Source organism: Fistularia commersonii, chromosome 4, assembly GCF_037954325.1.
Source record: "Fistularia commersonii isolate RoL2024-O1a breed Wild chromosome 4, RoL_Fcom_v1.0, whole genome shotgun sequence".
NCBI lineage: Eukaryota > Metazoa > Chordata > Actinopteri > Syngnathiformes > Fistulariidae > Fistularia > Fistularia commersonii.
The window spans coordinates 7872283-7895758 of record NC_141287.1 but is presented as its reverse complement, the minus strand read 5'-3'; the positions used below and the strand labels follow the sequence as shown (position 1 = coordinate 7895758).

At 43.3% G+C, this 23476-nt stretch overlaps 2 protein-coding genes across 4 annotated transcripts; both read left to right on the top strand.

The window, feature by feature from the left end:
* Positions 1 to 236: 236 nt before the first annotated feature.
* col8a1a (collagen, type VIII, alpha 1a) lies at positions 237 to 12488 on the top strand. Its single transcript, XM_086144545.1, has 3 exons — positions 237 to 280; positions 8599 to 8905; positions 10510 to 12488. The coding sequence occupies exons 1-3, from the start codon at positions 266 to 268 to the stop codon at positions 12444 to 12446; spliced, it is 2259 nt and encodes a 752-aa protein (XP_086000671.1). The 5' UTR covers positions 237 to 265; the 3' UTR covers positions 12447 to 12488.
* Positions 12489 to 21535: 9047 nt separating this feature from the next.
* jagn1a (jagunal homolog 1a) lies at positions 21536 to 23464 on the top strand. 3 transcript variants are annotated; one of them, XM_086144541.1, is made up of 3 exons: positions 21536 to 21619; positions 22289 to 22389; positions 22881 to 23464. In XM_086144541.1, exons 2-3 carry the CDS (start codon positions 22301 to 22303, stop codon positions 23341 to 23343), a joined length of 552 nt encoding a protein of 183 aa, XP_086000667.1. In that variant the 5' UTR covers positions 21536 to 21619; positions 22289 to 22300; the 3' UTR covers positions 23344 to 23464. The 3 variants fall into 3 exon arrangements, with proteins under 3 accessions (XP_086000667.1, XP_086000670.1, XP_086000669.1); XM_086144544.1 differs by having other exon boundaries at positions 21548 to 21619; positions 22260 to 22389; XM_086144543.1 differs by lacking the exon at positions 21536 to 21619 and having other exon boundaries at positions 21645 to 22389.
* The last annotated feature ends 12 nt before the right edge of the window (positions 23465 to 23476 follow it).

Here is a 23476-nt window from a genome sequence, read left to right as displayed (position 1 = left end):
GGAAATATTTCTCATTATTTTTGGTCTCAGCTGGGAAATGTGAACACATAAAATGATTTGAGGACGTTGTATTTATTTTACATCATCCACCCATGCCTCCATCCCTCCTCCATCCTCTGTTCTTTCTTACCCACTTTCTCTCCCACCCACCCTGTTGCTCCACCCTGCAGCAGATATAAGTTGTGTCCACAAGGTGTGCATCAGTTATGCGCACATATCCCAGGATTCCTCTGTGAGTCAGTCAGCAGTGATTATATCTCTTTGAATGAAACCTACAAAGGTAAGCACCTCCTACTCGCATTATATTTACTGTTTCACAAAACTTAAAACTCTCCATGGTTTTTCTAATATATGTATATATAGTTCACCAAAAAAGATCTAATAATATAATGATTTTTATTGTGCTGGAAGGTATATCTGCCCTTTGTTGCTTTACCTCTTTGTGTATGCATTTTTTTGCACTCATCGCCAAAAAAACTTTTTTTCCACATTCATTACTGAGAGATTTGACCATTCCAACTGGATAAAACAGGTGCATCAATGACTTAGTACTTTGTTTGACTGCTTCCTTGTGATGGATATGCTTTGCTGTGATTGATTGTTGAAGATGTCGTGCACATTTCTTGCACATCACGATCTTGTAGAGAAGATTACCTTCCAGCTCCTGTTTGATTTTTAGTTTCCAGACTGTGCTGTTCTTCGATAATGCACCTTCTGTCAGGCTCCAAAGAGCTCGATTGTGCGCCTCATCTTTCTGTGAGAGAATCCTGGTGTCGAAAGCAAATATGTATTCAAAAGTTTTGTGTGTATGTGTTGGTGTGTGTGTGTCTAAAGCCAAACTGTCAGATATGTGTGCAGGGGGTAAGAACAGCAGTTTGGTGAGAAGAGACTTCAGAGCAAACACTGTGACTCTGTGCATATCTGCCTTCCTGAATGGCTCTGTGATGTTCTGTCTGTCCCTCATCTAATCGTTGCCTTTTCAGTCACTCAAAGTTGAACAATGATGCAACAAGATTGAATTGTGTCATGAGAACAATCTGGATAAATTTCTGTAATGTAACTATGTAGTGGATCTGACAGCCAAAAGTCTCAACAATTAAATAATTCGATATTCAGGAATTTAATCATTTGGACTGATGAGTTGACAGCATACATCTTTGTAGAAGATGTGTCATCTTTATGGTAAGAATTTAAATTAAATCAGTAGAATTGACATGTAAGGGGGAATCTTATTTTTGAAAGATAAAGTTTAGGTGTGAATGTGTGGCATCATCAGATTTATTTTCATGAAAGGTCATTTGTTTTCATCAATTTACATCATAGTTGTGAGAATAAAGGTTAGCATTTTGCTCTGGTCACTAATGGGAAGTTTGATGAATAGACTGCTTTGAATTGTGCAGCTATTTGAAATATGCAATTTTTATTTCGCCTTAAACTTTCTTTTTTGGTGAGATTTCATATTGCCTACTCTTCTATTGCTTACTTAGTATAAACGTTTCTCTTTCTCAAAAATTTAGTCTAGCTTTAAAATACTTGATAGGTCCACTTTGCTGCCAAAGTATTTGGAAATTTATATCGAAAGTACCGCACAAGAAAAAAAAATTAAACATAACTGGCCTTGTGCACAAGAAGTAACCTTTTCGGTGCACTGCATGTGTTTGTATTACCATGTGCATGTGTGCAAATAGCACACCATCCTGTTATTAAGCAAACTTCAGGGACACACTGGACAAAAGGACAAAGGGACTTTATGAAACCTAAGAGTTATGGTTGTGTATAGGAGATGGGACGAGGTAAACACTTGGGATCATTTATCAGCACAGCTGTGGCAGTGTGTGTGTGTGTGTGTGTGTGTGTGTGTGTGTGTGTGTGTGTGTGTGTGTGTGTGTGTGTGTGTGTGTTTGGATGCGTGTATTCATGCATGTACACATGTATGTGTGTGTGTGTGTGTGTGTGTGTGTGTGTGTGTGTGTGTGCGTGCATGTGTGTGGTATGTGGCACACATTCCTAGAGTTTGTTGGAACAAGGAGGTTTGCAATGTGAATTGAGGAGGTGTTAATTTTATGAGGTGTGCTTTGTGATAAAAGCTGCGTTTGGGGATCTGTGGAGCTGCAAATGTTTTTTTCTCTCATAGAGAAACCACAGCTTCAGTCAAGGAGCAAAGCCCAGAACAAGTATCCTGCTGGCTCTAATATAAGTGTTAAGGGTTTGAGGTCTAAAGATGTAGTGCCCTCCAGTCAGGATGTATCTTACAGAGAGGAAGGAACGCCAGCACGCTGGAGTTAATGCAGAATGTGGACTGTTTCCCTCTGACCCTTAACAAGTGCTATAGAGTGTTTCTTTCAGTGTGAGCTTCTCCATTTCAATCATATCAGAATATTGGAGAACAAATGCATTTTCCTACATGAAGACAGAGCTGAAGGTTTATTCTTATTCTGTACCTGTCTCACCCTTATGCATGTCTGTAATTGACATATTAATTGTATGCACTTTTGAATCTAAATCCCACTAGGGATTATGACCTCACACCCTTAAATGCTACTCAGATATTATGCTATAGGAATAAAGAAAACTATATATTCAGTGCCACTTGCAACCTAATATTACAAACAGGTAAGGTTTATTGTGAGTAAATAGTAAAGTAGCTCTACAGTATCCCATGATTACACATTTCTTATTGATATGAGTTCAACAAAATGATAATAATAAGAAGGAAATGAGTGGGGAAATAAGTATGCTGGAATAAAAAAAGAACAGCTATTATAAATGATTCTCAATAACATTTGAAAGTACTTCCTCAAAAATGTTTAAGCCTTTGGCTTTTTAGGGGTTTCACAGCTGCTGGATTTATTTATGGATATCACATTTAATATAAACCTCAGCACCTTAATTCCCACAAATCAATGTTGACTCAGCAAAAACATCACCTGACAGACCAAGTGATGCCCATAAATAGTCTCATTACTCCTGACAGACACGTCGTTCCGTTTCCTTTCTGTAAAAAGTCAAACGTCTGGAAGAAGGCTGGAAAACAGAACCTCTCTGTCACTCTGTCTCTCTCTCTCTCACTCTCACACACACACACACACACACACACACACACACACACACACACACACACACACACACACACACACACACACACACACACACACACACACACACACACACACACACACACACGTGTTAGATGGCTCAAGCAGAACATGTTGGGAAGTCAATGTGTGGGGAACAGCCACACATGATTCTGGCAGCACAGGAGAAGTTCAAGTGCTGAATTGAGATATCAGTCTCACTGAAATGTCTTCACACACACATGCCTTGGCATGTGATGGGAAACTTGGTAAATGTGATGGAAATGCATTTTGAAAATGGACAATTTTTTTCAACATCGTGTGTGTGTGTATATGTATATGGAGTGCTATTTTCAGTTGAAGTCCCTGAAGATAGCTTTTCATTTGAGAAATTCAGTAACCAACTTCAGGACGTCTGACTCAAGGCAATGATTAATGACCAAAATGAATGATGAGAGACCTGACCTACAGGCCTATAGAATAGTCAAAATGTTCTTTTTATCCATCCATCCATCCATCCATCCGTCTTATCCTGCACTCATAGTCGCAGGGGGATGCTGGAGCCAATGTTCTCTTTATTCATCCATTTATTTATTTTTTACTAAATATCTACCATTGGTTTCAAAATCAAAGATGCCATTTTAACAATTTTATGGCTACATTACTTTGATTTCATAGAGGTCAGCATTTCCTAGAAACTTATTACGATCCAAGCCTCCAATTCTCTTAGATTAACATGACCATTGAAATTCAATTATAACTTATTTTAATCAATATTGGATACAAGGCTCTCTTTTTACCGGTAAAAAGGAATTTAGCATTTTGCATTGGTATTTGACACTATGCACCAAGTATCCACGGCATGTGACACGACCTACACCAACTGAATGACTGTTTCTACAAAAGAAAGTCTTGTGAATGTATTAGACCGAGGAGAGCTGTGAGGACAAACAGGAGTTGAGCTTTTTCTTTTACAAGGATGTTACACCATAGATGGTGAGATGGTTGTACCAAGTGTCAGTGTAAAAACCGTCTGTTTACACCTGGTGACAGAAAAACAATAGGTGAGAATGTGGCGAGAATGTGGCCATTTATGTCATTTCACTACAAGCAGTGTCAGTTGGTGTTGCAGCCCTATTGGCAAATGAATGAATACATAAATATAATTTTAACAAAATAAAGGAAATGAAAAATCACCCATAAAGCAAAGCAAATTAAATACAATTGAAAAAACTTCATCCACCTGAAGCCTTTTGCTGCCTTCATACAGGTAAGTCCTACCTAAATAATGAGGCCATTTTCACTGTAGACCGTTTTCCTTGCTTAGGTGCTGTAGACTATAATACTTTGTATAATTCAAATGTATGCAGTGGTAATACTCAAACCTGAACCACCAATTAATTCTCTCTTTTCAAATTAATTTGATATAGTGTGTGAATGATTAACAAATGGCGTCTGGTTGAAATTGCACAGTACAGCTTCTGTTTCTGTTAAGACGCTGTTACAAATATGTTTTGTGAAGACATCATTTGTCACAAATTTTTTGGCACCCCTTTGGGAATAAAAATTTAGTTAGTAAATTTTAAAAACATACAAGTTAGCCGGCAACTCTACTCATAACTTGTTGGCTAGCAGCAGGGAAACATACATTCAGATGATGTCATGTTGGCCTCCAGCACCAATACTGAGCTTGTGATGACACACATGTAAAAAGTATAACAAACTCTTTCACGCTTGCTTTGTAATGATTTCAGCCTTCTCCTCCTTCTTTGTTTTGTTTGCTCAAATTACTATTTAAAAACCTGGAAAGTATTGGTTAATGTGCGTGAAGTGGCGCTACTGTATGAGTAAGTCACTTGGGAGGCAACACTTAGGCTGAAAACCATGTTTGAGAATAAACACAGCAGGTAAAGACACATGGCGTTTCCAGCACTCTGCTGTCACCATGACAACATCTTGTTGTTGCTTTGTGACACTGAACAGACCCTCGTTGTTGGGTCTCTCTGATGTGTAGTCACAAGTTCTGTTTGAATATTTCCATCCGTTTAACAGCATCAACACACACATATGCTTGCACACTGCACGTGCAAACACACACATACCTAACCAAAGTCATGTGTGCATGCACACACACAGGCACATTGACACTGAGCTAGGTGATCCTGAAGGATATGCAAACTATGTAATGTGTTCTTTATTTCTTTCTGTTGCTTTTTCCCAAGCTTCTGTGTGCACTTGCATTTTTACAATGATTATTGTTAGTATTATTTTAATTATCCTTATTGTTAGTTATTTAGTTAGTTAGTTAGTTATACTTGCATAACTAATTTATTGTATGTTATTTTTGTAAGAAGGGTGAACATTCTTTTTGTTCTTATTTTGCCAGAGCTATAGACTTTATTAGTATTTCACGATTGTCACCAAACAACATTCTTTGTTTTAGAAATTCAATACCTCATAATGTGTGATAATGATCAATTGCCAATTTATGAGATGTTTATTTTGAATGTTTACCACCAGAAAACTTAAATTTGTGAGATGGGGTGCCACAAATTGATCTTGCAGCAGAAATGAATAAATCCCATTAAGAGTTATAGTAATAAATAGTATTTATTAGTTATTGGATGCTCTGTGATGTGTCTGCATTGAAGCCTAGGTTTGGAAAATGTGTTGCAATATCCATCCATCTATCCATTTTCCACATAGAGACAAATTTACTCTCATATGAATGCAGACATGAATAAATGTGAAAATGTCATACTTTGAAAATGCTATGTAGTTAACTTTGCCATTCTACTCCATCTTTTCCTTTCAGCTACAGCCTGAAGGGTGTAGTAAACTCCCTTGCCACAGCAAATCAACCTCCCCCATCTAACCCGATTCTCTTTAACCATTATAATATTGAAAAAGAGTGTAATCCTGCCATTTATTCTCATTATGAAACAAAGTAAAGAACTCCTGATTGGGTCAGTCCAGTTACCACAGGTTCTGACCTCCTCCCAATAATACCCAGCTTGTGAAAATGTGGACAGATCTTAAAAGTAAGACTTAATATTTTGACGTGACAAATGAGTCAGACCAGATCTCTTTTTGTTCTTAAGACCTTCTTGGATTATTCTTTAGTTTTATCAAGCATCACTAACATGTTTGTCTGGTTTTGCTTTTGAGTCACTTCAAAATGACACGTATGATATTTGTATATATATTTGTATGTATGCATATTTAATGCAAGAGTAACCAACTACTTACTCATTTAACATCTGCTTTTGCATACAAATCTATAACCTATAAACAAACTCCAGACTTATCAGTTAGGACTCTTATTTTTGCCACATGATAAAGCATTACATATTTAAAAATTCCTCTATGTTTCCAACTTTTATGTCATCATTATGCTTTGTTCTCTCAGTGTCATTGAAGTCTGGTCCAACCAAATTGATATTTGATTAAACTTGTACAGACGATTGGGGAACGAAAACAGTAACATAGAAAAAAGAAAAACAGGATAAAGGGCCATGGTAAGGTGCTTGACATATCAGAGCAGTATCACCTCAATTTAACACTGACTCATGTATCTAAAACTTTGCAGGAGGGAAGACATTTCATTGTTTCCTCATTTGTTTTAATCACAGTGGCCGTGAGCCAGTCACATTATTCCAAAATCATCACCCAGTCTTCCCTTGTAGAACAGTCCAAATGTGTTTTTCTGATTTATAAATCATTTGTAGGTTCTACAGGCTCTACTCTTAAACAGAAAAAATAGTCAGCGGCATTCTTCTTGAGTCTTTGGCATGTCTGGCTTCTGTCACCATCGAAACCGGGTTAGTTTCCTTCAAAGACCGGCTCCCATCAGGGCAGACACCAGCATGGGCATGTCAAAACTACCAGTCTACTGAGAAAAGGGTCAGCGGTGAGTAGACATTAGGATATGGTTGAGGATGTGAATTCAAACATACTAGAGAAGTTGGCACTAATAAAATTGGGGCTGAAAAATCTGGGAAACTCTTGTGATTAGTTGCCAAAGTAGATGAATGACTGATTATCTGCAGCACTTCACTCAGATGAGCAGATTTTGTTTTTTTTTTTGTTTTTGTTTTTGTTTTTTGAGTCATGCAGACCCAGCACAACCAGACTTCTCAGGAGTTCTGTCATGGTTGTGAAGGCCAAGTATTCCTGCAAGAGCAAACTCGAGGGCATGTACAACTTTCCTCCACCTGTAAAATACAAACTAACCCACTTAAAAAGATCAATGGTAGTTGAGGTATGAGAATAAACTAGCGACTATGTCATACAGAGAAAATATTCCTTAGTTTATTTAGTGATCATATGTATATTGGAGTTGGTTATCACTTTCTATGCAATGTGATATTTTAGCTTTGCTTCATATATGGAGGTGGCATGGCGCAGGAGGTAGGGCGACTGACTTTGGAATCGAACCCACTGACCCAACTGAATAAACTGTTGAGTGATTTCAAATATTTACCAAGCTATAACCAGTATGATGTCATGCACTGTAATATATTTTGATTTCGCCTGAGAGTTGTTGATATGTTATGATGCTGTGGACATCGAATGAAATTAGGAAGTCTTCTGTGTAACTAATTACATTTTATAAATGTAGGAGAAATATAAGACCCCTGAGTGAGTGCGAAGGTTGCAAACATATTTTATTTAAATATAGTGGAATGATTGTCAAACAATTCAGATGTGTATTTCAAATTATTCTCTCCATGATGAATAAATGCATACTATGCAAAATACTTTCTACATGAAAATTTCAGGTACATTATCAGGAGATCAATTTTGACTATGTTATAATGAATGTTGGATGATGGGATAAAAGTTGCGCTGTTGTAATGAATATTTTGTAATATTACTACCATCATATTTTATTCTTTTCACTGCGTATTTGCAGCATAATTGCAAGGCACACCTGTGTGCATAGCATGGAAAACCATCTCAATGTGGCTTGGATGTAAATTTTGAGGTATTTTGTTTCTTTTAACTTTTTTCACAATCATATTTCAATGTGATTAATTATAAATATAAATTCAATATATCATATTGTAGTTTTTACCCGACTTAGGAAACAGTGGCTATGCGAACCTATGGTTTACCATAGCGACCTCTTGTGGTCAGATTTGCGAAGTACACTTTGTTGGCGACACATGTTAACGTCTTACTGTGGAGAGCGATTGTATCCAAAGTAATGTCAAAACATACATGCATAGGGATTTCATACACGCCAAATATATAACAAACTGAAATTAATTTTTGTCTTTAAGTTCTTAATAATACATGAATTTCACTGATACATCTGAAATACAAAAAAGATCGAAAAATTCAAACAGCAACCCACAAATGATATTCTAGATTTACTTTTACTCCAAAGGCATGGCTGTTTCTCTTTCTTTTTTTTTTTTTTTGTAATTTTAAGGACATCAACCAGTCTTAAAAGCTATCACAAAATAGAATAAAGGCTACAATTCTACAATATTTCTTTTTTCTTTTACCTCCCATACAGACTTTAGCCATGCCACCCCTTCCTTCCTCCCTCCTCCTGACGGTGTTCCAGCTTTTAGTACTCACCTATGTGAGTGGAGGGGCATACTATGTACACAAGCAGCACCCTCAGCAGTACCAGCAGATGCAACACCACCAACACATGGGGATGAGCAAGGAAGGCTTTCCCCAGCAACAGTTCCTTGGCAAGGAGGTGCCTTTTATGCAGTATCCTCACTACAGGAAGGAGATTCCCCAAATTCCCATGCATAAGGGCAAAGACAAGGGTCGCAAAGGAACTGGAAACTATAATGGGGGGCAAGATAAAGGTGAGAAAATCACTCTTTTTTTATTTACACCTGTTTCAGTAATTTTGTCATCCTAAGACCTTACTTTGATGGCTATCAGCTCTATTCTGTCAGATTAATTCTGGTATTCACATTTTATTAATACACAATACTAAAACAACTGCATACCAAGAAATATATTATTTTAATGACAGGTATAGGTTGTGTTGTTTTTTTTCTTTTTTTAATGAATAAATACATTCGCTGGAGCTCAATGTACCATAATAGCTGTAATATTTCACCCCTTCCACAAAGATGTATATTCCACATAACTTGTCATCTTAATTTGAATGTGGAGACACTGAATAAAGTATTGGATAATAATAATATGTACATCAGGAGTAATTTGATTATTTCCATCAGTGGATTCAATGATGGAGTGCATATGTTCTTCTTCTTCTTCTTCTTCTTCTTCTTCTTCTTCTTCTTCTTCTTCTTCTTCTTCTTCTTCTTCTTCTTCTTCTTCTTCTTCTTCTTCTTCTCCTCCTCCTCCTCCTCCTCCTCCTCCTCCTCCTCCTCTTCCTCCTCCTCCTCCTCCTCCTCCTCCTCCTTCTCCTCCTCCTCCTCCTCCACAATCAGGGGTCACCACAGTGGATCATCTGTTTCCATCCTGCCCATTGTATCTTCCTCTTGCACTCCCACTAACTGCATATTGTCCTTCTCCACATCCACCAATCCCCTCTTCAATGATCCCCCTTTCTTATTATATGGCTGCTCCATCTCAACCATCTTTCTATCAGCATTCTCACTCTCTCTCATCTGCAGATGCCCAGACCATCTCAATCTGGCCTCTCCGACCTTCTCTCCAAGACATCTAACCTGAGTTGTAGCTCTGATGGACTAGTTTCTAATGCTGTCCATCCTCATCACTCCCAAAGAAAATGTTAACATCTTCCACTTTATCACCTTTCTTTTGGTCAGAGCTGTTATATCCAAGCCGTACAGTTGGGCAGGTCTCACCGCCACCTTGTAAAACTTTACTCCTGCCGCTAGAATGTATTAGTCAAAATTTATAAATAAGCATGATGTCATGCATCTGCTGAATGAAGGGACAATTTTCAATTTCCTGAGCTTGAAATAAGGTCAAAGAGAGCTACTCAGCCTAGTCATTTCTCAATGTCCTTGACCTATATATTCACTGCTCTGTTCTGCACGCTTTCAAAATCCGATAATCTTACCATGACTTGGGGATATCCAGAGAAGACAATAAGTAACTGAAAGACTAATTGTTTTACTATTTCAATGTGTCTTCTTGTTTCTATGTATTTTTATTATTATTATTATTATTATTATTATTATTATTATTATTATTATTATTATCATTATTATTATCATTATTATTATTATTATTGTTATTATCATTATCCATTCTGGAAAGAGGTGTAATAATGATGAATACATTGACAAATTCCTGCATATTGTGTTGATGTTAATGTCATCTTAAATTAGGATTTGATGATCCCCTCCCTCTCTTTTGTTATTTATTTATTCCTTTATTTATTTGTTTGTTTGTTTTTTTGTTTGTGTGTTTTACATGTATTTGTCATTGACCTAATGGGGTTGAATGTCCATATAATTTGTCACAGGTCAGACTATACCTAGTGGTGCTGAGGGATTTCCACAGGGTGAGCCAGGCCCTGCTGGGCCAGCTGGACCAGAAGGACCTCCAGGGCCTCCAGGCCCTCCAGGGAATGGACAACCAGGACCAGTTGGGCTGCCTGGACCTGCTGGTCCACCAGGAGAGCCTGGAGTAGGCAAACCAGGTTTGTTAGGACTGCCCGGGAAGCCAGGAGCAAATGGTAACATCGGACCACAAGGGGAAATGGGCCCCAGGGGACAGGAAGGACCAGCTGGACAGCCAGGACCTCAGGGCCCACCAGGACCCCCTGGCCTACCAGGGATAGGTAAACCAGGTGTGCAGGGATTGCCCGGCCAACCGGGGCCCAGAGGAGAGCCTGGTCATAAAGGTTTGCCAGGATTACCTGGACTACCAGGACCCAAGGGAGACAGAGGAATCAGCCTGCCAGGACAACCTGGTCACAAAGGGCTGCCAGGACCCCAGGGACCTGCTGGCCCACGAGGGTTACCTGGTTTTGGAAAACCTGGTTTGAATGGGATGCCAGGACCCAAAGGACTACCAGGTGAGAAAGGACATCCTGGACAGAAAGGACAAGCTGGGCCCCCGGGTGAAGGTGGAACACCCGGTCCTCCGGGTCTACCTGGCCATGGAAAACCAGGTCAAAATGGGTTACCGGGACAACCAGGCACGCCAGGCGCTAAAGGCCATCAAGGACCACCAGGTTTACCAGGAAAGCCTGGGCTTCCTGGTTTTGGTAAACCAGGCCTACCAGGACCAAAGGGTGATAAAGGCATTAGTGGTCCCCCTGGATCTTCAGGACTAAAAGGAGACAAGGGTCATGTAGGAATGCCAGGTATGCCAGGACCCCCTGGACCAAATGGCCCACCGGGCCCTCCTGGACTTATGGGACCACCGGGAAGTTCAGGCACACCAGGTCTAAAAGGAGACTCTGGAGAAGAAGGGCCCAGAGGACTTGACGGAGAACAGGGTGACCCTGGTCCCTCTGGGATACCTGGTAAAGACGGTTTGCCCGGGGAGCAAGGAGAGCCAGGGCCAAGGGGACCACCAGGCCCAATCGGTCCAAAAGGAGACAATGGACACAAAGGTCTACCGGGTCCACCTGGTTCATCGGGGCCGCCTGGCCCAAGAGGGCCAGGAGGACTCCCTGGTGAAGCAGGACCTCAAGGTCCCAAAGGAATCCCTGGGATGGATGGTGCAGCAGGTCCAATTGGGCCACCTGGTCTTCCTGGACCAAAAGGGGACATCGGCCCACCAGGTACACCCGGCATCAGTGGGGAAGGGAGTCCAGGTCATCCTGGTCCCATAGGGCCTCCAGGGAAAGATGGCCCATTCGGACCACCAGGACAGAATGGTTTACCCGGGCCTCCTGGACCTCCAGGCCCTCCCGGACCACCGGGTGCGTTTCCTGACATGTCAGGAGTTCTCTCTGAGATGGGCCCAGGAATAGATGGTGTTAAGGCCGGTGGTTATGGTAAGAAAGGAAAATATGGTGCAAATGGGGCAGAAGTCATGGGGGCCAGTGGATTGGAAATGCCAGCATTTACCGCCTTGGCGACCGCTCCCTTTCCCCCAGTGGGCACTCCAGTGGTTTTCGAGAAGCTCTTATACAACGGCCGCCAAAACTATGACCCCCAAACAGGAATTTTCACATGTGACATGCCTGGCATATATTACTTTGCCTACCACATCCATTGCAAAGGGGCAAATGTGTGGGTGGCCTTGATGAGGAACAATGAGCCAGTGATGTACACGTATGATGAGTATAAAAAGGGTTTTCTAGATCAAGCATCGGGGAGTGCAGTACTACCTTTACAGCCCGGGGACACTGTGCATATTCAGCTGCCGTCAGATCAGGCCGCCGGACTTTATGCTGGACAGTACGTGCACTCCTCCTTTTCTGGATATTTGCTGTATCCAATGTAAGAGAGCTGCGTTTGTCAGAACGAAGTGGGTGCTCATTTTCGTGTTATATAAAACATGGTGAAATAAGTAATTGGGCAGTCTTTGCATATAAGTCAACAAGCGGTCAGACTTATCAGGACGGATGAGAAAATTATCTTGAGGAATGTCTGACTTGTGATGATTGCTATATACAGCAGATTTAATACTGTAGAGCCATATAGCCATGTGCAATTTTTTGATAACTCTTTGACAATGTATAAGAGATTTAAGGAGTACCTATAATACTGTAGAAGTATTTCAACAATAATGCAAAAATACACGAGAGTGCAATTTGTAACGACAGTGAAAGCTGGTAAAGAGAACATGTGATGTGAAAAGAGGGTTAAAAAAAAAATCATCCAGTGTCACTGTTGTGGCAATGTCCCTACACCTCCTTGCAAACCTGGCAGCTAACCCAAGTGGCAGAGAATGTGATAGTCAATAGGAAATGCAACTTTGCTGTACTCATGCAGGATCAGGCGTTGTAGTGCTTCTCTGCAGCCTCATGTTGCAGTAAGGGTCCCTCAAGGTCAAAGTCCCTACACAGGGCCTATTTGTTTTTTTGCCATGCTGATTGCAGCACAGGTTTATGGACATAATGACTTGGAATTTAAATCTTAAGGAAAATGAACATGACATTTTTTTCTCTCTTCAATCTTCATAGATGCTCAGTAAAATGAGGATACTGCAATTTTACTCTGTAAAACAAGAGTCTACTACTTGCAAGGTTCTTCCATTCAGGTCACCAGCATATATAATTGGTCACTAAAGTTTTGCCTTAAGTCACCTTCCAGCAAATATGTGTATTACATTAGGTATTTGATAGATAGCAGCAATAATGTAAACCATGAAGCACAAAACTGATTACATGAGGAGTAGATTGTATGTATTTTAAATGGAGGGGAAATGCATTTTTGGTTGTAGAGCGTGTGCAGAAAGAGTTGTTGCTGGCTTTCAGTTGGACAAATGAGTAATATTCAGTAAAACTTGGGAAAAAACAACACCTTTTGCCTGTGAAGGTCTGCTTCTGTCCATTGTAATGCACTACATGTACCAAGTGCAATGCAAACCACTGGTCAGGATACATTGATGTATTTGTGCTGGAAAGAAACCACATTGGTCAGACAAACAGATTTTGCCCAAAATTTTTAAAATCACTCCTTGCAAACCAGAGCATACAAAAAACTTTCAAATAGCACATCTATTCTTCCAGTACATTTCTTATTTAAGAGTCTATAGCAGGAATCAGATGTTTCATGTGAAAGTGCAGAATTCAGATTTTTTTTTCACAATATCACCAAAATACTATGTGATGTGTTTGTCAGCATTCCAGTTAATCCCGTTGATCTAAAAAAAAGTCAAACAAATCTGTCCACAGGCTGTCTCATTGTGTTTGGCTTTTATTTTTACAACAAAAGAACTGCAGAGAAAAAGTATGACCCAACTTATTTATACATAATGTCATGATTGTAAACTGTGTTACTACAAGCCAAGATTTAAAAAAAAAAAAAGAATGTTATGATAAATAATCAGTTCATTGTAGTAACGGTGATTGGTCAACATAAAGTGCTGGAATAATTCATGAAACATTATTCCGAAAAAGTTATGCTTTAAAGACGGCGGGTTTCAAACAGGAACCCAACTGACAGATGACAGCTGATGAAGTTGTGTTGTTAATCAAAATCACAGATCTTCCACAATGTCAGTTGTAACATCTTTCAACACTGATATTTTGTATGTTTTACGTCCAGTGTTATAGTTTGATGCCAGACCCGTGTTGGATTTTAACATCAGTCTAATTTTTCCTTTCTTGCTTAAATTTAAACATCTGTGCTTCTTCGAGTCCAACATGTTTCTGATGTTAAATTAACGTCTGGTGCCAGTTGGGATCCCACATGTGGGATTAGCTGCGCAATAAAATAACTCAATTCATTCTGGGTTAAATCTTCAGATTCTTGTATTGAAGACAGTGGAGTCAAAATAAATACTTATTGGATATAAGTATGTCAGTAATTTATTATTTTGACTAGAGATCACCTACATCTTTTGAGTATGAGAACTTTTAAACTACAATAGATAATTAGTTCTCCTTATAGCCATGGTGCTGATATTTTCATTGTAACTAAGAGTGAATTTCTAAATGTTTCACATTTGTTATTTTTGTCAATGTTGTTTTTCTAAATAAAATTTATTTAAAAAAACTGCCCATGACATCTGTATTTATAATCCCGCCCATGCCAATTTGATGGTACAGAAAGAGAAAATTCTTTATTATATTCAGTGTAGGAGTTCAACAAACTCCTAAACTTGCAATTCTGCAAGTTTCACCTGCAAATCTGCAGGTGAAACTTGATTTAGACATTTTATCTTGTTTGGCTGGTCATATATCAGTCTGATGGAGCACTGTTATTTTGGTAAAATAGTATCACCTCTAAGACATTGATCAGAGAAGCACAAGTATCCAAAATGTGTGTGTGTGGAGGGGGAAGTTGCAACTGCTTTGCAACCAAACATTTCTGGTTCGATTCCCTGCTCCTTGTGTGTTGAAATGTTGTTGAGCAATACACTGAACCCCTAATCCCCTGGCGCTGGGGGACGGCAGCCCACTACTCAGGTTTCATCCATGATGGGTTAATTGCAGAGAACAAATTTCCCCACAGGGTTTAATAAAGGATATATTATCATTATTATTGTTGCTGTAGCACATTTTAGATGTTTCGGAGAGAAGGTCAGAGAAGCCAGACTGAGATGGTTCGGTCATATACAGTGGAAGGATAGTGAATATATTGGTAGACGAATGCTGGAATTCGAGCTGCCAGGCAGGAGGTCTCAAGGAAGACCAAATTTATGGACGTAGTGAGAGAGGATATGAAGGTAGTTGGTGTGAGAGAGTAGGATACAGAGAATATGGTTAGATGGGGAGGGTTGATTCCCTGTGACGACCGCTGAAGGGAAAAGCTGAAAGAAGAAGTTGTTATTGTTATTACACGGAGCATGCGTACACACAGCACAGAGCAGGAGGTATCAATTGCAGTGAACAAACCCTCAAGAGACACCATGGAAAAATATTTAACAAGGATAAGAAAGATGGTGAGAGATTGAGATAACGAGACAAGCGAAAGTCACCCAAAAGCTCAGACGAGGAAATATGACAAAGCATATGTAACAATAGGCTTCACTGTGACTACGGTGGGAAAGACCGGTGTGTTTACTGAGTCTAAATGTTGGCAGAGGACAAATGAAGCCAAATAAATTAAGGTGTCACCTAAAGACATTACAACCAGATTACGCTGATAAGGGTTTTTTCAGCGCCAAATATTGCCAACAATCATCCCGCTTTGTGAAAACTACTTCAGTAAACCAGCGAGCACTATTAATAAAGGTTAATAAAGTTATTCTTTGGTGCAAGTTGATCTATGTGTCTCTTTTCTTTTCCTTAATGTTAGTAAGGATACAGTTGGCTTCCAGGAGGACAGACACAGGTTCGTAGATTTGCAGGTGGTTTAATAAGTTGTTAGATCGGGATGTCATACACACATCAGGGAGAAGACTACGCAGACTTCTCATAGCAACGAGATCAGACAATGTCTGCCACTTTGGGTCCGCCTTTTACACTCTTGCCTAATTAGTGGGATTGTTTCCTGGTGAGGCGTGTTCACCAGGTGCGGGGGGATAACTGCCGTGATTGCTGTGCCGCTTGCCCGGGGATCCGATGAGTCGTGACAGTACCCCCCCCTCCAGCCTCCTCCTTCTTGGACGAGGGCGCACGGCGATGGGGACGGCCACGGGGACGCGGAGCTGGTTGACCCGGATGGGCGCTATGGAACTTCTCCCACAGCCCTGGGTCCAGGATGTCCTTGCGGCGGACCCAGGAGCGTCCTCTGGCCCATACCCCTCCCAGTCAACCACATACTCCAGTTGACCCCGGCGGCATCGAGATTGGAGTATCTGGTGGACTGCGTAGATGGGCCCCTCGTCCAGGAGGGGAGGCGGCACTGCATCCCCAAGGTCTGCTGCGGCTGAAGAGTCAGAGGAATAGCACGGTTTTAACAGAGATACATGAAATACAGGGTGAACTTTATATTCAGGCGGGAGCTGTAGGCGAAAAGTAACCGGATTGATCTGGTGGGAGATCCTGAAGGGACCGATATATTTTGGCCTGAGTTTTTTGCAGGGGTGTTTCATGCGAAGGTCCCGTGTCGAGAGCCACACTTTCTGTCCAACATAGGCAGGGGCCTGGGCTCGGTGGGCATCCGCACAGCGGCGGCGTAGAGCCCCTTGCAAATGCCGGTGGGCTCTGGCCCACACCCTCTCGCTCTCCCTGAACCATTGATCAACTGCTGGGACTTCTGAGGATTCTCCTGTCCAGGGAAACATGGGTGGTTGGTAGCCAAGCATGCACTGAAATGGTGTCATCCCGGTGGTTGGAAATTTGAGCATATTCTGCCCAGGGAAGGAATTGACTCCAATTAGCAGGGTGTCGCTGGCAGCACGTTCGGAGGTAGCGGCATACCTCTTGGATCTTTTGTTCGGTTTGTCCATTGGTCTGGGCATGGTAACCAGATGACAAGCTCACCGTCACCCCCAGCAGGCAAAGGAAGGCTCTCCAAAACCTGGATATGAATTGAGGTCCTCGATCAGAGACTTTGTCCTCCGGCAGTCCAAAGTTCCGGAGGACCTGGTTGAAGAGGGCTTCTGCTGTCTGATGCTTTAGGGACTCCCCTCATGGGGATCAACTTGCATGCCTTAGAAAATCGATCCACAACCACTAGGATGCTCGTGTATCCCTTGGAGGGGGGAAGGTCTGTGGCATAATCAATGCAGAGATGGGACCAGGGCCGACTGGGCCCGGTCATGACCGGGCCCAGTCGGCCGGCGTGACCTCTGTTCCCTCCCGCAACCCGTCCAGTCTGCCACCTTGCCTGGGGCCCGCCCAGTCTGCAACCCGTACTGTCCAGCCTGCAACCCGTACAGTCCCGCCCCGTCTGCATCCCGTACCGTCCAGTCTGCAACCCGACCAGTCCGCGCCCCGTCTGCAACCCGTACTGTTGAGGCCCAGCCTCTCCAGTTCTGTCTGCAACTCGTCCAGTCTGCAACCCGTACTGTCCCGTCTGCAACCCGTACTGTCCCGTCTGCAACCCGTACTGTCCCGTCTGCAACCCATCCCGTTTGCATCCCCTCCGCCATTTCAACCAAGTAAAAGCGCTTCCGACCTATCAATAAAGAGACTTAATCAAATTCCAGTTCTGGTGGTGTGGTTCCCTGTCCGAGTCCTCCCGTGCCGTGACAGAATTCTCCGGCCAACATGGACCCAGGGGGCCCACCACCAAGGCCCGATCCCAGCCCCCAGGACAATCTGGTAGCGGCCCTGACGATGCAAGACCAGAGGCTGGGACAACACGAGAGGACATTATGTGACTTAGCCTCCTCTCTACAACAAAATCAAACTCAGATCCTGAACATCAACGCTCAGTTGGGCCAGATTACCTCGATTCTAGCCCAGCTGTCGCAACGACAGAATCCCCCGGCCAACATGGACTCGGGGAACCACACCCACCCAGGCCGGCTCCGTGGGGGCGCCAGGAGGCGCCCATTGAGGGGGGGGGTACTGTCAGGGTTCACACCTGATCCCCATTGTAATCGGCGCCAGCTGCAGCAGATGCCGCTAATCAAGATCCCTATAAAGGGCAGCGGCACTCTCTGCCTGGCGCCGGGGGATTGTGGTCCTCACAGACTACTGTGAAGCCCCGGACCCCATTCCTTGCCAGCACCAGACCCCAGGTGTGACCTCTGTTCCCTTCCCTCGTCACGACCGGGCCCAGTCGGCCAGCGTGACCTCTGTTCCCTCCCGCAACCCGTCCAGTCTGCCACCCTGCCTGGGGCCCGCCCCGTCTGCATCCTGTCCCATCTGCAACCCGTCCAGTCCCCAACCCGTACCGTCCAGTCCCCAACCAAATAAAAGCGCTTTCAACCCATCTCCACCCCGAAGTGTGGTTCCCTGCTCGAGTCCGCCCCAGCACTTCGTGACAATATCATAATTGGCCACTGCTGAACTCATCCTTTTTGAAAAGAAGGCACAGGGCTGGAGTCGGGCCGGCTTTCCATGGGGTTGGGACAGGACGGCTCCCACCCCCGTGGTCGAAGCGTCAACCTCCACTGTGAAGGAAAGATCTGGGTCCAGGTGGTGCAGCAGAGGGGCGGTCGTGAAGGCCTTCTTGAGCTCCAGGGAGGCTCGTGTGGCGGTTGGGTTCCATTGCAGGCGTTTTGGTTTGCCGCGCAACAGGGAGGTGAGGGGCGTAGGTTGAGGTTGAGGCCACGAGTGGACGGCACTGACCTTGTCTCCATCCATACTCACTCCCTGTGGATGGAGGTGGTAGCCGAGGAACTGGACGGTGGTCTGGTGGTCTGAACAGGCATTTCTCTGCTTTGAGGAACAGTTGGTGTTCACGAAGCCTGGCGAGGACTTGGGTGACATGGCGAACGTGACTGGACAGATCAGGGGAGTGGATCAGGATGTCATCTATATAGACTACCACAAATTTTTGAAGGAAGTCCCTGAATATCTCATTCATGAAGCCTTGGAACACAGATGGGGCATTGGCTAGGCCATATGGCATGACCCTGTACTCCCAGTGACCAGAGGGGGTTACGAAGGCAGTTTTCCCACTCATCCCCTCTTCGAATGCGCACCAGGTTATAGGCGCTCCGGAGGTCCAGTTTGGTGAATATTTTGGACCCCCGGATGGACTCCAAGGCCGCTGGCACCAAAGGTAGAGGATAACAGAATTTTACGGTGGCTTGGTTCAGGATCCGGTAGTCCACACAGGGCCTCAACCCTCCATCCTTCTTTGCGATAAAGAAGAATGGCGAGGCCGCAGGAGATTTCGACGGTCGATATAGCCCTGGCGCAGGGATTCCTCTATATAGGTCTCCATGGCCGCCTGTTCAGGGAGAGAGTGAGGGTAGATCTTTCCGTTCGGCAGCGGCTGGCCTGGAAGTGGATCGATCGCACAGTCCCAGGGACGATGTGGAGGCAGCGCGGCGGCTCGTTGGGAGCTGAAGACGTCCTGAAAACCCGCATACTGGAAAGGGATCTGGGCCCGGTGGTCTTGCTTGGGGCTTTCCACTGATGTGGCATAGAGATGCACTACTCTCATTAGAGGGAGCTGGGGAAACATTGCTCCTTGCAATTCTCACCCCAGCGCAGGATTTCCCCAGGAAACCATAGGCACATGCGCCATCAACCAAGGTCTGCCTAACACCAGATCTATCTGTGATTCCTCCAGGACATGAAACGAAATGTTCTCCACATGCAGAACCCCAATTCTAAGCTGAAGGGAGGAGGTTTGTGTGTTGACTTGCCTGGGAGATAGAGGTTTTCCCATCACTGATCGTACAGTGAAGGAGGGGGAACACGGGATCCGGGGAATTTGTAGCTTTCGGCAGAGTGCGCCGGAGATGAAGTTCCCTGCCGAGCCGGAGGAGAGCTCGTACCTGGTGGGTCGAGTCGGATACGCAAACCTGGGCTGAGATGGTCAACGTCCTTAAATGGACCTTGGGGGAAGTCACTGCGCCCACCAGGGGTCTTGGAGGTCTGCGTCTCTCAGTGGCGGATAATCGGGGGGGCTCCACTTCCCTGGTCTCTTCTGTTTGCTCCAGAGGGTTGAGGGATGGCCCTGTGGCGGTAGTAGATCTTCCTGGGTCAGAGAAACAGGCCTCTCTCCGATGCGATACCCTGATTGCCATGATGAACCTTTCCAGCCCCGTGGTGTCATCATAAGCCACCAAGTGGAGTCGCAAGGAGGGGTTCAAGCCTTGCCGAAACGCTGCCAGGAGGGCTGGCTCGTTCCATCCACTGGCGGCCGCTAGCATCCGGAACTGCAAGGCGTACTCCATGACGGGCTGCTTTCCCTGGCGGAGGTGGTAAAGTCGGGCCTGAAGTGAGGAATCCCCATCTGGAAAGCTGAAGACCTCTTTGAAATGGTCCACAAAGTTTTTCACCGTGGCTGTCACCATGCCCGGGGAATTCCAGATAGCCTCAGCCCACTGGAGGGCCTAGCCCGACAGGAGGGAGATGATGTAGGCAATTTTCGACTTCTCCGTGGGGAACAGAGCGGGCTGCATCGCAAACCTCAGAGAGCATTGGAGGAGGAATCCCCTACAGCTCTCCGGGGAGCTGGAGTACGTAGCCAGGCTGGTCAGCGGTGCAGCATGGATGACTTGTGGAGGCTGAGGTGTTGGAGTGCTTGTGGGTTCCATACCAGGTCTGATCGTCTGTTACGGTTGGCTTCCAGGAGGACAGACACAGGTTCGTAGATTCACAGGTGGTTTAATAAGTTGTCAGATCGGGATGTCATACACACGTCAGGGAGAAGACTGCGCAGACTTCTCATAGCAACGAGATCAGACAATGTCTGCCACTTTGGGTCCGCCTTTTATACTCTTGCCTAATTAGTGGGATTGTTTCCTGGTGAGTCGTGTTCACCAGGTGCGGGGGATAACTGCCGTGATTGCTGTGCCGCTTGCCCGGGGATCCGATGAGTCGTGACAACAGTGCTGTGCAGAAATGCACTTATAATAATTTTATGGACAAATTATACTATTTATAGTTGGTGCGGAAAGTGAGGGGCATCGCGAAGTGTTTTCTTCTTTCTGGGGGGGGGGGGTAACAGAAAAGTTAGAAGCACTGCACTTAAGCATCAGCATGCTCTGGGTATCTTCAAGGTTCATCTCTACAGATATTAATACTAATATTGTTTATCATCAATTTAAGGTCAGTTCTTGCTGAAAATTGATATTTTTTTATATAAGACAGAAGCCACTGACAACAGTCTTAATTAAAATCTTGAATGGGTGTCACGTATTCTCTCTATCTGTCTCGCTTTCTATCTCACCGTGTGTGTGTGTGTGTGTGTGTGTGTGTGTGTGTGTGTGTGTGTGTGTGTGTGTGTGTGTGTGTGTGTGTGTGTGTGAGAGAGAGAGAGGGGGGTGGGCGCGTCTGAAGGGGCGTGAAGAAGATGCTGATGCTGCAGTGTGACGGCTCTAGATCAGAAATTTTGCGCATGCGCACATCTGTTTGCAGAGTACATCATCACATCTTTTGTTCGTACAATTTCAAACAGCGGAGTTGAGCAAATAGACGGACTCACGTCACGGTAAGTATTATAAGCAAGCCGGATACTGCAGTTACTGAATTTTGCGACCTTTGAAAAAATAGCAACTACAAAATCAACATGCTAGCATTCCCTAGCCAGATTTACCAATGCATAAACGGGTTAATGTCTCTGGCGTCCCTGCCTCAACAGCTCTGCTCAGCTCGTTGCACATAAGAGCTGATCAGCATTTCTATATTGTTGTAAATGACTATAAGCTTTATTTAATTTACCGTCAGGCACTATTCAATATTCTTCTCTTGTAATTACCGTGCTATTTTCCCCCATCGAAAGATGCGCAGACTGAGGTTTCATACAGTGAAAATTCATTTCTTGAGGGAAATATTGTTACTGGCAGAATAATGCTTGTATTTACTTTAAGTTCCATGTATATACCAAGAAGCATCACAATGGTTCTTCCTTATACAATTGACATACACTTTAAATTAAGTACTTTGGTTTACATCATAGATAATTAATGATTCAATAAGCAAATGAACCTCTGCTGATACGGATGTACCTAGATGTTTCTGTAGATCAAGTGTGGGGAAAGATGAAAAAATGTTTTCCATTATATTATCATCTGTTGAAACATATCGTGAGTTGACTGTACAGTTGAAGTTCTAATGGATAGCTGTTGCAGGTGTATGGGTTTTGTTTGTCTACCTGTAGGTTTCTCTCAACATGACATCACGTGTTGGCCTCAGAGGTGCAGGTACCAATGGGAGTGAATATCGACACAGAGAAAAGATGGCCCCCCATTACCAGATGAGGCAAGCTATTTGTTGTCGTTATTTGATGTTTGTTTTTTGTTGTTTGTTTTTTGTTGTTGTTGACTTTATATTTATTATGTAACTTTTATTTAACCAGGGAGACCACAATGAGATGAAGAATCTTTTTTTTTTTTTTTTAAGGGTGACTTGGCCAAGACAGGTTGCAGCACATTTAACAGACTTACAATAGAGTTACAGACAGACAATCAGCGGCCCCACATACTATGAAAACATATAACCAGATTTCTGGATCACAAAAAGTAAATAACCCATCATAAAAACCCAGTAAGTTGCGGTGAACACCTACAAACAGACGTGCCTGCCGTCTAGCATTCTCTTAAAAACATCCAGTGAGAGCAAGCCTTTTTACGTTCAGATTTTTCTTTTTTGTTCAAGAAAAAGCATAAATAAATATCTTTTGTATCTGATTATACACAGTAGTAACAAGGACCTGTGACTGATCTGTTTTTTTTTTCTTCTTGTTTTTGCAGTGCTGCCTTAAAGTCAGAAGTGTGGAAATTAAACATGGTCCATCTTTTGGTGTGGCTCCTTGTGGCTGCTCAAGTAATCGTCAGTCATTTCAACCTTGTGTCACATGACACAGTAGCCATGCCATATCAGTGGGAGTATCCATATTTGCTGAGCCTCTTTCCCCTGCTTTGCAGCAGCCTGTCACTTCCAAAAAACAATATCAGTTACTTGGTTTTAGCAATGATCAGTGCAGGTCTGTTTTCAGTGGCTCCTCTTATCTATGGTGGAATGGAGATGTTTCCTGTGGCACAGCAGCTGTACCGCCATGGAAAAGCCTACCGCTTCATCTTTGGCTTTTCTGCAGTGACTGTAATGTATCTAGTCATGGTGATAGCTGTTCAAGTGCACACTTGGCAATTATATTACATGAAAAAGCTTTTAGACTCATGGTTTAATACCACTCAGGAAAAGAAAAAGAAATAACTATGGGATGAAAGCTAACTGTTTTTTAATTGTATTCATACACAAGTTTTGAGTTTGATTCATGTCTGGATATCTCATTATATTTGTTGTGTAACATTGTGTATTAGCTTGTAAAATAAAGAACAATTATTTC